Here is a 13,916-nt window from a genome sequence, read left to right as displayed (position 1 = left end):
CGCACCCCCCAGAAAGGGCATCCCGCACCCCCACTCCCGTTGAGCTATCATTGGGGGGGGGGTGGGGGTTGCGAGCACCCCACGCTAAGAAGAAGAAGAACCACCGCTGCTGCTGCTGTTGCTCCAGCGAAGTGCCCATGCCATCGAAACTGAACGTTCACGCGTCGTTGGAACTGCGACCCCTGTCACATCGGGACAGACTTTCGCGCCGTGTTCTGCTCTCGTGTCATCAAAACCCACACAGCAGCGGACGTCGGCTAAACTATCAACTCGTTTAGGTTTTAATTTCACCACTGAGCTGCGACGTGGGCCCTATTCCAGACGCGACCTGGGCTATCACAATAGATTGCTCAGCGGAGTGACTTATCATCACGGGGAAGGGTGTAGCAGCCAAATGCCCGAAAAGCGTGGTGCTGCTTTCTAAACGTGGAGGGGGGAAACCGGGAGGGCCCTGAGAAAAATCCACGCGACCACGGCGAGAGAGACGCAAAATCAAAATATACAGCAGCAGGTTTTAGGGTCGGGTTTGAACCCACGACCTCCTGTATACCAGGCGAGGTAGTTAACATCTCCTAGCCACCGTGGTGATGATGAGAGTGAGAGACGCAAACTCCAAATACACAGCAGGCTTCAGGGTCGGGTTCGAACCCACGACCTTCTGTTTTTTTCCCCTCCACATTTTAGAATCAACATCACGCGTTTAGAATTATTTGGCTGCTGCTACCACTGTCCACGTGATGATGATGATAAGCCACTTCCGTTGAGCTATCATTGTGATAGCCAGGTCGCTTCTGCAAAAAAAAAATAAGCTACATAGCTCGGTGGGACCTAACCTGGTAAAAAAATAAAAACATGTTTTTAGTAGTTCGGTTTGAACTGGAAACCGATGGTGGTGGCTTGCCTGCGGCTGTGGCAGGCGAGTTTGCAGACATGCGCGGCGCTGGCAAGGGCTGGTCGCTGGCGCGGCGCTGGTGGCTGGCCAGCACGGCCCTCCTGGAGAGCCTCATCACCTCGGGGGCACTGCTGGGATGGAGCTCCCTGCTCCCCGTTCTCATGGCCGAGGGCGTCTTCTCGGGACTGTGCGCCCAGCCGGACGGTGAGAGAGCGAGAGAGAGAGAGCGAGAGCGAGAGAGAGCAGCACACATCTGTGCGTCCGTTCAACTTCTGTTTTCGAGGCCGTACGTAAGCCAACCGCGCTGATCGTGGCTTAGGGCAACGAGCTAAGCACAGCAACAAGAAGCGGATCTACAGAAATGAGTTCTTAATCGGTGGAGGCCCACACTGTCATAGCGCAACATATTTCACCTCATCCTGAGCCTGAACCTTACTGTTGGTGTCAAACTTCCACGGGATGGGGCGGGTGACGTGGCCTAGTTGTATGTACGTTGAGTGTATGGACTTCTTTCGCACCATACGTAGCCAAACGTGCTCATCGGAGGTGCGAATGTATCTTGGGCATTCGAATCTGGACAACATCGAGAGGGGCGCCGCGGTGACGAGATGTGAATGGCCACCCCACGTTGGTATGCAAGAGGTGGCGCGTTCATCTGCCTGTGGAAGAGGTTCACGGTGCAACAATGGCTATGCCGTACGATACAAACTAACGATAAAAAATAGTCCCCGTCCGTTGTTTTAAAGCTATCGTCGCATGCGTGATTAGCGTCGCTCGTTTCAATTTGGGGAATGATTTATGTCCTAGTGAAACGTAAAAAACTTTTCTCAAATCGCGATAAACCGTCGCACCCACCCCGTGTCGTGACAATTCATGTCGCGGTCGCCCTCACACCCCCCCCCCCCTTGCCCTCTCTGCACGCAGAGGGGCTGAACGCCACCGCCGGACCCTCCGATCTGCCGGACAACGTCTCCGGCGTGGTGGCGTTGCGGGATGCCGGCGGCTACGCGTCGTGCCCCAGGCAGGAGACGCGGCTGCACGTCGCCTTCACCGTGGGCGCCTTTGTGCAGGCAGCCACCGTGCTGCCCCTGGGGGTGCTCATGGACCGCTACGGGGCTCGCCGCCTCCGCCAGATCGGCAGGTACGGCACCCGCCCGGCAGGCAGGTAGCCGGGTACAGCCACAGCCGGGTAGCCAAGCATGGCATCCAGTGGGTAGTCAGGTACGGCCTTCACTGGATAGCCAGGTACCGCATCCGCTTAGTAGCTAGGTAGCCAGGTAAGGCCTCCACCGGGTAGCCAGATAGCCAGGTACGGCACCCACAAGGTAGCCAGGTACCCAGGTACGGCACCCACACGGTAGCCAGGTACCCAGGTACGGCACCCACACGGTAGCCAGGTACCCAGGTACGGCACCCACACGGTAGCCAGGTACCCAGGTAAGGCCTCCACCGGATCACGACGGTTGTTGGCGACACCGTGGCGATATTTGAAACAGAGTCGAGGCCACTCGTTTCCTGCCGTCACCGTCCAAATTTGGTTTCCGCGTGGAGTGCAGCCGTCGGAGCGAGCAAGTTCAACAAAATTACTTCCCCTCCCCCGGCTGCCCACCGTGTAAAAATTATCGGGCGCGTGGAGCGAAACGTCGGACACCGTGCCGAGCAGCGCGTGGCGTCGCAACCTGAAAACCCGTGGGAGAGATAGAAGTGAGGTCACGGCGTGTGTGTACTGTACGTTGAACTTCTTTCGCGCCGTACGTAGCCAACCGCGATAATGGGAGGTGCGGGGGAAGGACAACAAACTAACAACAACAACAACAGCAAGAAAAGGGCAGTAACTAAATCAGAATATTTATTTAGGCCGCAGGAGGAATCCGATGAGCTATAAAGCTCTTTTTTTCACAAATATGAGTTTCTATTTTTATTTTACCACGTGAAGCCCACTGAGCTATCAGCTTATTTTTCGGAATGCGACCTGGCCACAAATGATAGCTCGACAAAGTGGCTTGTCACGTGGACATTTTTTAGCGGCCAAATACTCGAAACGCGTTGTTTTTAAACGTGGAGGGGAGAAAATAGAGGACCGGGATAAATATCCACGCGGCGACAGGGAGAGAGAGACACGCAAACTCCAAATATACAGCAGCAGGTGTTAGGTTCGGGATCGAACCCACGACCTCTTGTATACCAGGCGAGGTAGTTAACATCTCCTAGCCACCGTGATGATGATGAGAGAGAGACACGCAAACTCCAAATATACAGCAGCAGGCGTCAGGGTCTGGATCGAACCCACGCCCTCCTGCACACCAGGCGAGGTAGTTCACATCTCATAGCCACTGTGATGATGATGATGATGAGAGATACGCAAACTCCAAATATACAGCAGCAGCAGGCGTCAGTGTCGGGATCGAACCCACGACCTCCGGCACACCAGGCGAGGTAGTCAACATCTCCTAGCCACCGTCTCTGAGGAGCCTACGACAGCGGCAGTGGATTAACAAAGCGGCGGTCCCAGTACATAATCGTCGCGTAACATATCTCGTGCAAATTTCTAAGGCCAACATATTTCCCGTTGGCTAGCTACGTGCAGCACGACAGAAGATCGATGTACACACGCGTACGTAGATATAATGGAAAGGCGCTCACTTTGGCGACACCTCGAGTGCATCTGAGTCAGGTTCTGAATCACGAAAGGCTCTCCTGTGGACGAGGCAGCTGTGTTTGTGTACACACGTATTTATATGTTGTTGCAAATACAAACAAAAAGGAGGCATGCTCTGTTGACGAAACATTCCGTTGTCAAGATATTGGTTGTCAAGATATTGGTTGTCAAGATATTGGTTGTCAAGATATTGGTTGTCGGTAGTACGGAGGGGGATGGGGGGGGGGAGAAGGTAGGGAGGGTGTAGAGGACAAATTTAATTGGAAATCTAATTTCCAGTGGATTGGCGGTGGTGGTGTTCAGCCCGGTGGGTAGCGGTGGTACGCAGAGAGGTCAGGGTAGTAGGTGGTCGCGATAACAGCCGCGCTTGGGTGCGACGGTGCAGAGAGTTGTGCGGGTCCATGCAGCGGTGGCTAGGAGATGTTGACTACCTCGCCTGGTATACAGGAAGTCGTGGGTTCGATCCCGAACCTAACACCTGCTGCTGTATATTTGGAGTTTGCGTGTCTCTCTCTCTCCCCGTGGTCGCGTGGATTTTTCTCCGGGTCCTCCGGTTTTTCACGCCCACATTTAGAATCAACGTCACCACGCGTTTAGAGAGTATTTGGCTGCTGCTCTACGTTTCCACGCGATAAGCCGCCACTTCGTTGAGCTTTTATTTGTGGCCAGGTCGCTTCTGAGAAAGAGCTGCATAGCGTAAACCATCACGCAAAACTCCGCTCATCCTCGCAGCGGCTTTTTGCTCGCCATTGGATGAAGGCGGTGGTCACCGCATCGCTTGCTTTTCAGATGCGCTTCTGAGGCCGTCTGGAACGCTCTTCCTTCAGATATTAGGAAGCCACTGCAGCTATATACTTTAAAAAAAGTATAATCTAGATTGACGAACTCATTTCTTTAGGACTGCCTTTTTGTGCTTAGCCTGTTGTCGTTCCCACGCACCTCCGATTAGCGCGGTTGCCTGCATACGGCACATAAGTGGGCCTTGCCTGGTCAAATAACAAATAGTTTGTTTGTCTGTTTCTCCTCAGCGCTGCGTTCTGCCTCTCCTGTATCTTCTTCTCCTACACGGCGGCCAACCCGGGCAGTGAGTGACGCCCACCGCCCCGACTCACGCAAACTCCTCAATACCTCCTGAAACGCAACAAGTTCGGGATTCCAAAAAATATCCCGTTGTAAATTCCTATTTTCGTTTTTTCCCCCCAGAGGTATTGAATTAGCTGAAGCTGCCAGGGCCCGATGTGCGTTGTCCTGTTGTTCAAAATGATCGCTTTTCATGCTGGGGGGGCCCGGATTTGGGAAACCGTCTGACCGATAATTCTTCTCCAGTAGGCCAAGTCCCCGATCGATTATCTTTTCACGAACAAATTACTTGGTGGCGTCGCTGCCGCCGCCGCTGCTGCTGCTGCCACTTTTGCGTTGGCAATGGTGCTCAAGCACGACAAACAAAAACAACAACAAACAAAACATCCGCGGGACCTCAGTCCCGGAGACCCGGGTTGGAAGCGGGGCAGAGAGCGGGCTCGCCGCCCCGCCGAGCCTACGCGCTTTGAGCCACGCGGCTCGCTTCGAAAGGCGATTCGGCCAACTCACGACGACGGCTTTGACTGCACGCGCGCGATGGGCACGGACCAGCGGGGCGCACGGTGACGTTCGCGTGCGTGCGTGCGTGCAGATCTCTCCACGCTCGTGTTCGTCGCCGTGTCGCTCAACGGATTCGGAGGGATGTGCATCAACGTCTCGGGCCAGATGGTGAGCGGGCGATCGTTGTCGCGTCGCTGCGTCGCTGCGTCGCTGCGTCGCTGCGTCCGCAGCCCGTCACGTCGACGGGGCGGGGGATTTGGGCAACGCGAGAATCGGCCGACCTGGGGGTCGCGGTGTCGACGGCGCTATCTCCGTCGTATCGCAAATGCGTCGTCGCTTTGTGAACACCGCGACGCGATTACCGTCGCCTCGGCCTCCACTCACGTGACCTCGACCTGCACTCACGTGACCTCGACCTCCACTCACGTCGCCTCGACCTCCACTCACGTCACCTCGACCTCCACTCACCTGGCCTCGACCTCCACTCACGTCACCTCGACCTCCACTCACGTCGCCTCGACCTCCACTCACGTCACCTTGACCTCCACTCACCTGGCCTCGACCTCCACTCACGTCACCTCGACCTCCACTCACATCGCCTCGACCCGCACTCACGTCACCTCGACCTCCACTCACGTCACCTCGACCTCCACTCACCTGGCCTCGACCTCCACTCACGTCACCTCGACCTCCACTCACGTGGCCTCGACCTCCACTCACCTGGCCTCGACCTCCACTCACGTTACCTCAACCTCCACTCACGTCGCCTCGACCTCCACTCACGTCACCTCGACCTCCACTCACGTGGCCTCGACCTCCACTCACGTGGCCTCGACCCGCACTCACGTGGCCTCGACCTCCACTCACGTGGCCTCGACCTCCACTCACGTGGCCTCGACCTGCACTCACGTCACCTCGACCTCCACTCACGTCGCCTCGACCTCCACTCACGTGGCCTCGACCCGCACTCACGTGGCCTCGACCTCCACTCACGTGGCCTCGACCTCCACTCACGTGGCCTCGACCTGCACTCACGTCGCCTCGACCCACACTCACGTCGCCTCGACCCACACTCACGTCGCCTCAACCTCCACTCACGTCGCCTCGACCCACACTCACGTCGCCGACGGAGTCCTCCGTCCTTTCTTGTACCCGTCGCCTCTGAACTATAAAACTATAAACTCAACACGTCATTTTTTATTTTACCGAGTAGCTACAGAGTTATTTTTACAGACGCGACCTGGCCATCACAAGTGATAGCGTTTGTACCATAGTGGGGAGCGGTGGGTGTAGCGGTTAGCGCTCTGCGCTATGAACCCGGCGACACGGGTTCAATTCCCGTTCATGGCCAACACCAGTGACGATTATCTAAACCGGTCCCGGGCCTCCCCTAGGTCGACTCGGCCTCAAATGAGTACCTGGTGCGGTGTGTAAACATTGCCGCTAGGGAGACAAAGGCGGTCGGACGTGGTGCTGGCCACCCACCCCCTCGTGTACCGTTCCGGCCTTCATAGGTGCTCGCTAGCAGCACTTGATCCTACAGTCTGTTAAGGCTATACAGGGGATCTTTGTATTTTTGTGTGACTGTGTGTGTGACCGTGTGTGTGTGTGACCGTGTGTGTGTATGTGACCGTGTGTGTGTGTGTGTGACCGTGCGTGTGTGTATGTGTGACCGTGTGTGTGTGTGGCCGTGTGTGTATGTGTGTGACCGTGTGTGTGTGTGACCATGTGTGTGTGTGACCGTGTGTGTGTGTGTGACCGTGTGTGTGTGTGACCGTGTGTGTGTGACCGTATGTGTGTGTGACCGTGCGTGTGTGTGACCGTGTGTGTGTATGTGACCGTGTGTGTGTGTGTGTGACCGTGCGTGTGTGTATGTGTGACCGTGTGTGTGTGTGGCCGTGTGTGTATGTGTGTGACCGTGTGTGTGTGTGACCATGTGTGTGTGTGACCGTGTGTGTGTGTGTGACCGTGTGTGTGTGTGACCGTGTGTGTGTGACCGTGTGTGTGTGTGACCGTGCGTGTGTGTATGTGTGACCGTGTGTGTGTGTGTGGCCGTGTGTGTGTGTGACCATGTGTGTGTGTGACCGTGTGTGTATGTGTGTGACCGTGTGTGTGTGTAACCGTGTGTGTGTGTGACCGTGTGTGTGTGACTGTGTGTGTGTGACCATGTGTGTGTGACCGTGTATGTGTGTGTGTGTGACCATGTGTGTGTGTGTGACCGTGCGTGTGTGTATGTGTGACCGTGTGTGTGTGTGTGTGTGGCCGTGTGTGTGTGTGACCGTGTGTGTGTGTGACCGTGTGCCCCCTCCCCAGCTGGCTGAAATGTTCCAGACGATATCCAACGTGTTCTCCGCCCTTTTGCTGGGTTCCTTCTGCTCGGCAGCCTTCACCATGACCATCCTCAAGGTGGGGGCACACCTGGCGACACGAGCACACACACACACAGTCACACACACACACGGTCACACACACACACACGGTCACACACACACACACGGTCACACACACACAGTCACACACACAGTCACACACACACACGGTCACACACACACACACATGGTCACACACACACAGTCACACACACACACACGGTCACACACACACACAGTCACACACACACACGGTCACACACACACACAGTCACACACACACACGGTCACACACACACACACACGGTCACACACACACACAGTCACACACACACGGTCACACACACACACAGTCACACACACACGGTCACACACACACACACGGTCACACACACACACAGTCACACACACACACGGTCACACACACACACACGGTCTCACACACACACGCGGTCACACACACACACACACGGTCACACACACACGGTCACACACACACACAGTCACACACACACGGTCACACACACACACACACGGTCACACACACACACGGTCACACACACACACACGGTCACACACACACACAGTCACACACACACACGGTCACACACACACACGGTCTCACACACACACGCGGTCACACACACACACAGTCACACACACACGGTCACACACACACACACGGTCACACACACACACAGTCACACACACACACACACGGTCACACACACACACACACGGTCACACACACACACGGTCACACACACACACAGTCACACATACACACACGGTCACACAACAACAACAACAACCGCCATTCGCCACTAAGTGGCGGTGACGTCACCACGACGCTTGTGCCAGGCTATGTGCACCCTGAGGCCACGTGAAGTGTCGAACGCCCGCTGGCAGGAGGTCACGGGGCAGACCCAGGTGCCACGGGTCGACTGACTGAGATGACTGGCTGATGCACCACCTGTGCCCCCTACTGTGCCAACCTGCTGTGCTTTAGCCACCCGGCGCTCCGCTCGCTGTTGTGAGCGTCGCTCCTCCGCCCTCCGTTGTTGTTGGAGGGCGACTGCCTCCAACTGCCCAGTAGCATCCTTCACGAGCCTCCTCCACAGAGGCCGATCTTGACACCGCTGGTACCAGTCATCGGCAAGTCCACTCAGCTCCACGTCCTCCTGTACCACATCACTCCATTTCTTCTCTAGCCCGTGCCGCGCCCGCTTAGCCCCCTCAATCCGGCCAAACAAAAGCTGTTTCGGCATGCGGTGGCTGGGCATGCGGGCTACATGACCCAGCCATCGCAGCCTTGCCTGCCGGAGGAGCTCACCGATGGGACCCTGCCCAGATCTTTCAAGGATTTGTGAGCTCCTCACACAATCCAGTCTGGTTAAACCCAGGATGGATCGTAGGCAGGCCAGCCTAAATGTTTCTAACCGGCGAAGATGTTCCATTAGGGGGGTCCACGTTTCGCAAGCGTAGAGAAGGGAGGGAATGACCGTGGCCGAGAAGACCTGAAGCTTAGTGCGGAGCGACAGACCAGGTAGCTTCCACACAGCGTTACGCAACCGATGAAAAGATATTGCCGCTCGACTGATTCGGAGTGAGACCTCTGCTGTTAAACTGGAGCCAGTCATAAGCACACTGCCCAGGTATGGGAAACTCTCCACTCTCTCCACAACTGCCCCATCACCGATTGGGAGTTGTGGGGGTGGAGTGTCCGATGGTACAAAATACCCAGGCAGGTGCTTAGTTTTGGTGGGGCTGATGGTAAGGCCCCACCTCTTAGTGGCACGCTCCAGTCTCAGCAGCAGCGTCTCCAACTCCTCCTCTGACTGAGCAGCTATTACCAAGTCATCAGCATACATAACGTGGTTGAGCAATAGGGAGCCATCCCTTGACCGCACCCGGGCATCGATTAGCCTCCCATTATATCTGTACCATATGGAGATTCTCCCGGTACAGCTATCGAAGGCTTCACGAACTACGTGGTCAAAATAGATGTTAAATAATGTGGGAGCCAGAGGACATCCCTGTCGCACCCCAAGGTGTACAGGGAATGGCTCTGACTCCCGGCCAAGTAGTTTTACCCGGGCCCGCTCACCATCATGAAGGTCCTTAATGATCGTGAGCAGAGGGTCAGGTACTCCAAAAGCACGAAGAACGACCCAGAGCCCAGGCCTACTGATGGTATCATAGGCCTTGACCAGGTCAATAAAGCAGAGATGTAGGTCTTGTTGGAATTCCCTACACCTCTGCTGTAGCAGACGGACAGAAAATATGGCATCTGTGCAGGACCGCCCTTTCCTGAAACCGCATTGGGGCTCCGCAAGCCTCTCCTCAGCGTGCCTGGCAAGGCGATGCTGAATAATCCTTGCCAGGACCTTTCCCGGCACACTGAGGAGTGAGATGCCCCTGTAGTTGTTACAGTCTGTGCGGTCCCCCTTCTTAAAAAGGGGGACCACCAGGGCATCCTTCCAATCCTGCGGAACCCGTCCAGTGGTCCAGACTGTTGTTATGATGTCATATAGGGCAGTCTGTGCACAAACGCCACCCTCCCTCAGCATTTCGCTTGGGAGATCATCTCTGCCCGCTGCCTTTCCTGGTCTCAGACTCCGGATCGCCTTCAATACTTCCTCAGCAGATGGCACCTCAGCCAGCCACTCACAGGGGGTGACTTCATCCAATATTTGAGGCACCGCAGCCTCAGCAGGGTCATCCTCACTTTGTGCCACGATGTTTTCCTGGCTGAGGGATTTTCCCTCCCCCAGGACCTCACAGAAATGCTCAGCAAATCTGCGAACCTGTTCCTGGGGGTCGGAAATTGGATCACCGTTTTTTCCCCTAATGATGGTAATAGGTGTGGCGCTGCAGGTTACTTTTTTGATGGAGTTAAATAGAGATTTGTGATCACGGGCCACTGAGGCAGACTCCATCTCCTCAGCAACCCGCGACCACCACCCATCCTTGCAGCGCCTCACGGCTCTCCGAACCTCCGAGCGAAGGCTGCGGTAAGCCTCCTCATTCTCTGACGTGGGATTCTGTAGCCGATGACAGTGGGCCTGTCGCTTTTTCTCAACCATCGTGAACAACTCCTCTGTCATCCAGGGTGTCTGGGGAGGTCTGGACCGCGTACCCAAAGCAGCCATTGCAGCTGCATGAGTCACAGTCCTAAACCTCGCCCATTTACCCTCGACATCAGGAGGAGTCGGGGACGATGCCAATCCCAGCCGCAAGCGATGATGAAATTCTCGCTTGCAACTTTCATCAGATAACTGAGACCAGGCCACTTTAGGTTGGAATGGGGTCCTGGGTGTACACCTACCACCGGAGTGGAAGAATGGCAGGCGCATCTTACAGATGACTAGTCGATGGTCAGAGGGCAGATCAGCTCCACGGTAGGTCCTGGTGTCAAGGACATGGGCTCGCATTCGCTGGTCCGTCACTATGTAGTCCAGCAGATGTTCTTGCTTGGACCCGGCATGCATCCATGATGTTGTGTGGATGCGCCGATGCCGGAACAGCGTGTTGGTAATTACAAGCCCATGGGCTGCACAAAAATCTAGCAGCCTCCTACCGTTGTTATTGAGCTGATCTGGCTCATGCCCTCCAATTACTCCAGACCAGGTGCCAGTATCATGACCAACTCGGGCATTGAAGTCACCCAACATGATGACTCTATCCCGAGGGGCCACTTTAGCCAGCACCTGTGACAGGAGGTCATAGAAGGCATCTGACTCATCGGCTTTGCCTGCATCCCTCCACGGATGTTCATCTTCGGTGGGGGCATAAGTAACCACGACCACCATTCCTCGCCTCCGGTTGATGGGAAGGCGAGCCCAAAGTAGCCTGGGGCTTACAGCTTCCCACACCTCACCGCCACGCTCCCACGCCCCCTTCATTCTTTTGTTCAAAAGAAGACCCACACCCTGTTGTTTGGCAGTCTGCTGCCCCGAGTAGAGGACTGTCCACCCCTCATGGGGTGGACAGTCCTACGGTCACACACACACACAGTCACACACACACACGGTCACACACACACACAGTCACACACACACACACGGTCACACACACACACACAGTCACACACACACACAGTCACACACACACACGGTCACACACACACGGTCACACACACACACGGTCACACACACACACGGTTACACACACACACACACACGGTCACACACACACACACACGGTCACACACACACGGTTACACACACACGGTCACACACACACACACAGTCACACACACACACACGGTCACACACACACACGGTCACACACACACACGGTCACACACACACACGGTCACACACACACACGGTCACACACACACACGGTCACACACACACACGGTCACACACACACACATACACGGTTACACACACACGGTCACACACACACACACACAGTCACACACACACACATACGGTCACACACACGGTCACACAAAGACAAAGACAAAGATCCCCCGTATAGCCTCAACAGACTGTAGGGGCAAGTGCTGTTAGCGAGCACCTATGAAGGCCGGAACGGTACACGAGGGGGTGGGTGGCCAGCACCACGCCCGACCGCCTTTGTCTCCCTAGTGGCGATATTTACACACCGCACCAGGTACTCATTTGAGGCTGAGTCGACCTAGGGGAGGCCCGGGACCGGTTCAGATGATCGTCACTGGTGTTGGCCGTGAGCGGGAATCGAACCCGGGTCGCCAGGTTCATAGCGCAGCGCGCTAACCGCTACACTACCGCTCCCCACACGGTCACACACACACACAGTCACACACACACACGGTCACACACGGTCACACGGTCACACACACACACACACGGTCACACACACACACACAGTCACACACACACGGTCACACACACACACGGTTACACACACACACGGTCACACACACACACAGTCACACACACACGGTCACACACACACACGGTTACACACACACACACGGTCACACACACACACACACGGTCACACACACACACGGTCACACACACACACGGTCACACACACACACGGTCACACACACACACATACACGGTTACACACACACGGTCACACATACACACAGTCACACACACACACGGTCACACACACACGGTCACACACACACACATACACGGTCACACACACACATACACGGTCACACACACACGGTCACACACACACAGTCACACACACACACACGGTCACACACACACACGGTCACACACACACACGGTCACACACACACACACGGTCACACACACACACGGTCACACACACACACACACGGTCACACACACACACGGTCACACACACACACGGTCACACACACACACGGTCACACACACACGGCTCATCACACACACGGTCACACACACACACACGGTCACACACACACACGGTCACACACACACACACGGCTCACCTCACACACACACACACGGTCACACACACACACGGTCACACACACACACGGCTCACCTCACACACACACACGGCTCATCTCACACACACACACACGGTTCATCTCACACACACACACACGGCTCATCACACACACACACGGCTCATCGCACACACACACACACACGGCTCACCTCACACACACACACGGCTCATCTCACACACACACACGGCTCATCTCACACACACACACGACCGTCTGCCTATCGTGGTTCGCGCTTGTGAGGTTAGCACCCTGAGATCTCGTCACGTGGTGGGTGGCACGCCGTGAGATCTCGTCACGTGGTGGGTGGCACGCCGTGAGATCTTGTCACGTGGTGGGTGGCACGCCCTGAGATCTCGTCACGTGGTGGGTGGCACGCCGTGAGATCTCGTCACGTCGTGGGTGGCACGCCCTGAGATCTCGTCAAGTGGTGGGTGGCACGCCGTGAGATCTCGTCACGTGGTGGGTGGCACGCCGTGAGATCTCGTCACGTGGTGGGTGGCACGCCCTGAGATCTCGTCACGTGGTGGGTGGCACGCCGTCAGATCTCGTCACGTGGTGGGTGGCACGCCGTGAGATCTCGTCACGTGGTGGGTGGCACGCCGTGAGATCTCGTCACGTCGTGGGTGGCACGCCGTGAGATCTCGTCACGTCGTGGGTGGCACGCCCTGAGATCTCGTCACGTGGTGGGTGGCACGCCGTGAGATCTCGTCACGTGGTGGGTGGCACGCCGTGAGATCTCGTCACGTGGTGGGTGGCACGCCGTGAGATCTCGTCACGTCGTGGGTGGCACGCCGGCCATGTCGGTGGTACGTCCGCGCGCTTGTCGCAGAGGTTCGCGGTTCCGATCCCACACTTGTCCCGGTCACTGCGCATGGATGCATCTACTGTATGTCGCCGGCCGCGCTAATCGGAGTTATGCACGTATGAATGTTGAACTTCTTTAGCACCCTACCTAGCCAACCG

General features: G+C 56.1%; 1 protein-coding gene across 1 annotated transcript in view; it reads left to right on the top strand.

Moving 5' to 3' along the window:
* The window catches only part of LOC116950095 (large neutral amino acids transporter small subunit 4-like), a 35,187-nt gene that overhangs the window by 8,689 nt on the left and 12,582 nt on the right, over positions 1–13,916 (top strand). Inside the window, exons 2-6 of the mRNA XM_076072672.1 lie at positions 917–1,096; positions 1,817–2,033; positions 4,580–4,635; positions 5,224–5,300; positions 7,446–7,538. Coding sequence (XP_075928787.1) covers positions 931–1,096; positions 1,817–2,033; positions 4,580–4,635; positions 5,224–5,300; positions 7,446–7,538 — 609 coding nt within the window. The 5' untranslated portion in view covers positions 917–930. The remainder of the gene's footprint in view (positions 1–916; positions 1,097–1,816; positions 2,034–4,579; positions 4,636–5,223; positions 5,301–7,445; positions 7,539–13,916) is intronic.

Source organism: Petromyzon marinus, chromosome 38 (assembly GCF_048934315.1).
Source record: "Petromyzon marinus isolate PM22_M1 ecotype Great Lakes invasive population chromosome 38, UKy_Petmar_22M1.pri1.0, whole genome shotgun sequence".
Taxonomy (NCBI): domain Eukaryota; kingdom Metazoa; phylum Chordata; class Hyperoartia; order Petromyzontiformes; family Petromyzontidae; genus Petromyzon; species Petromyzon marinus.
The sequence above is the reverse complement of the archived record's forward strand: the minus strand, read 5'-3'. Positions and strand labels throughout refer to the sequence as shown.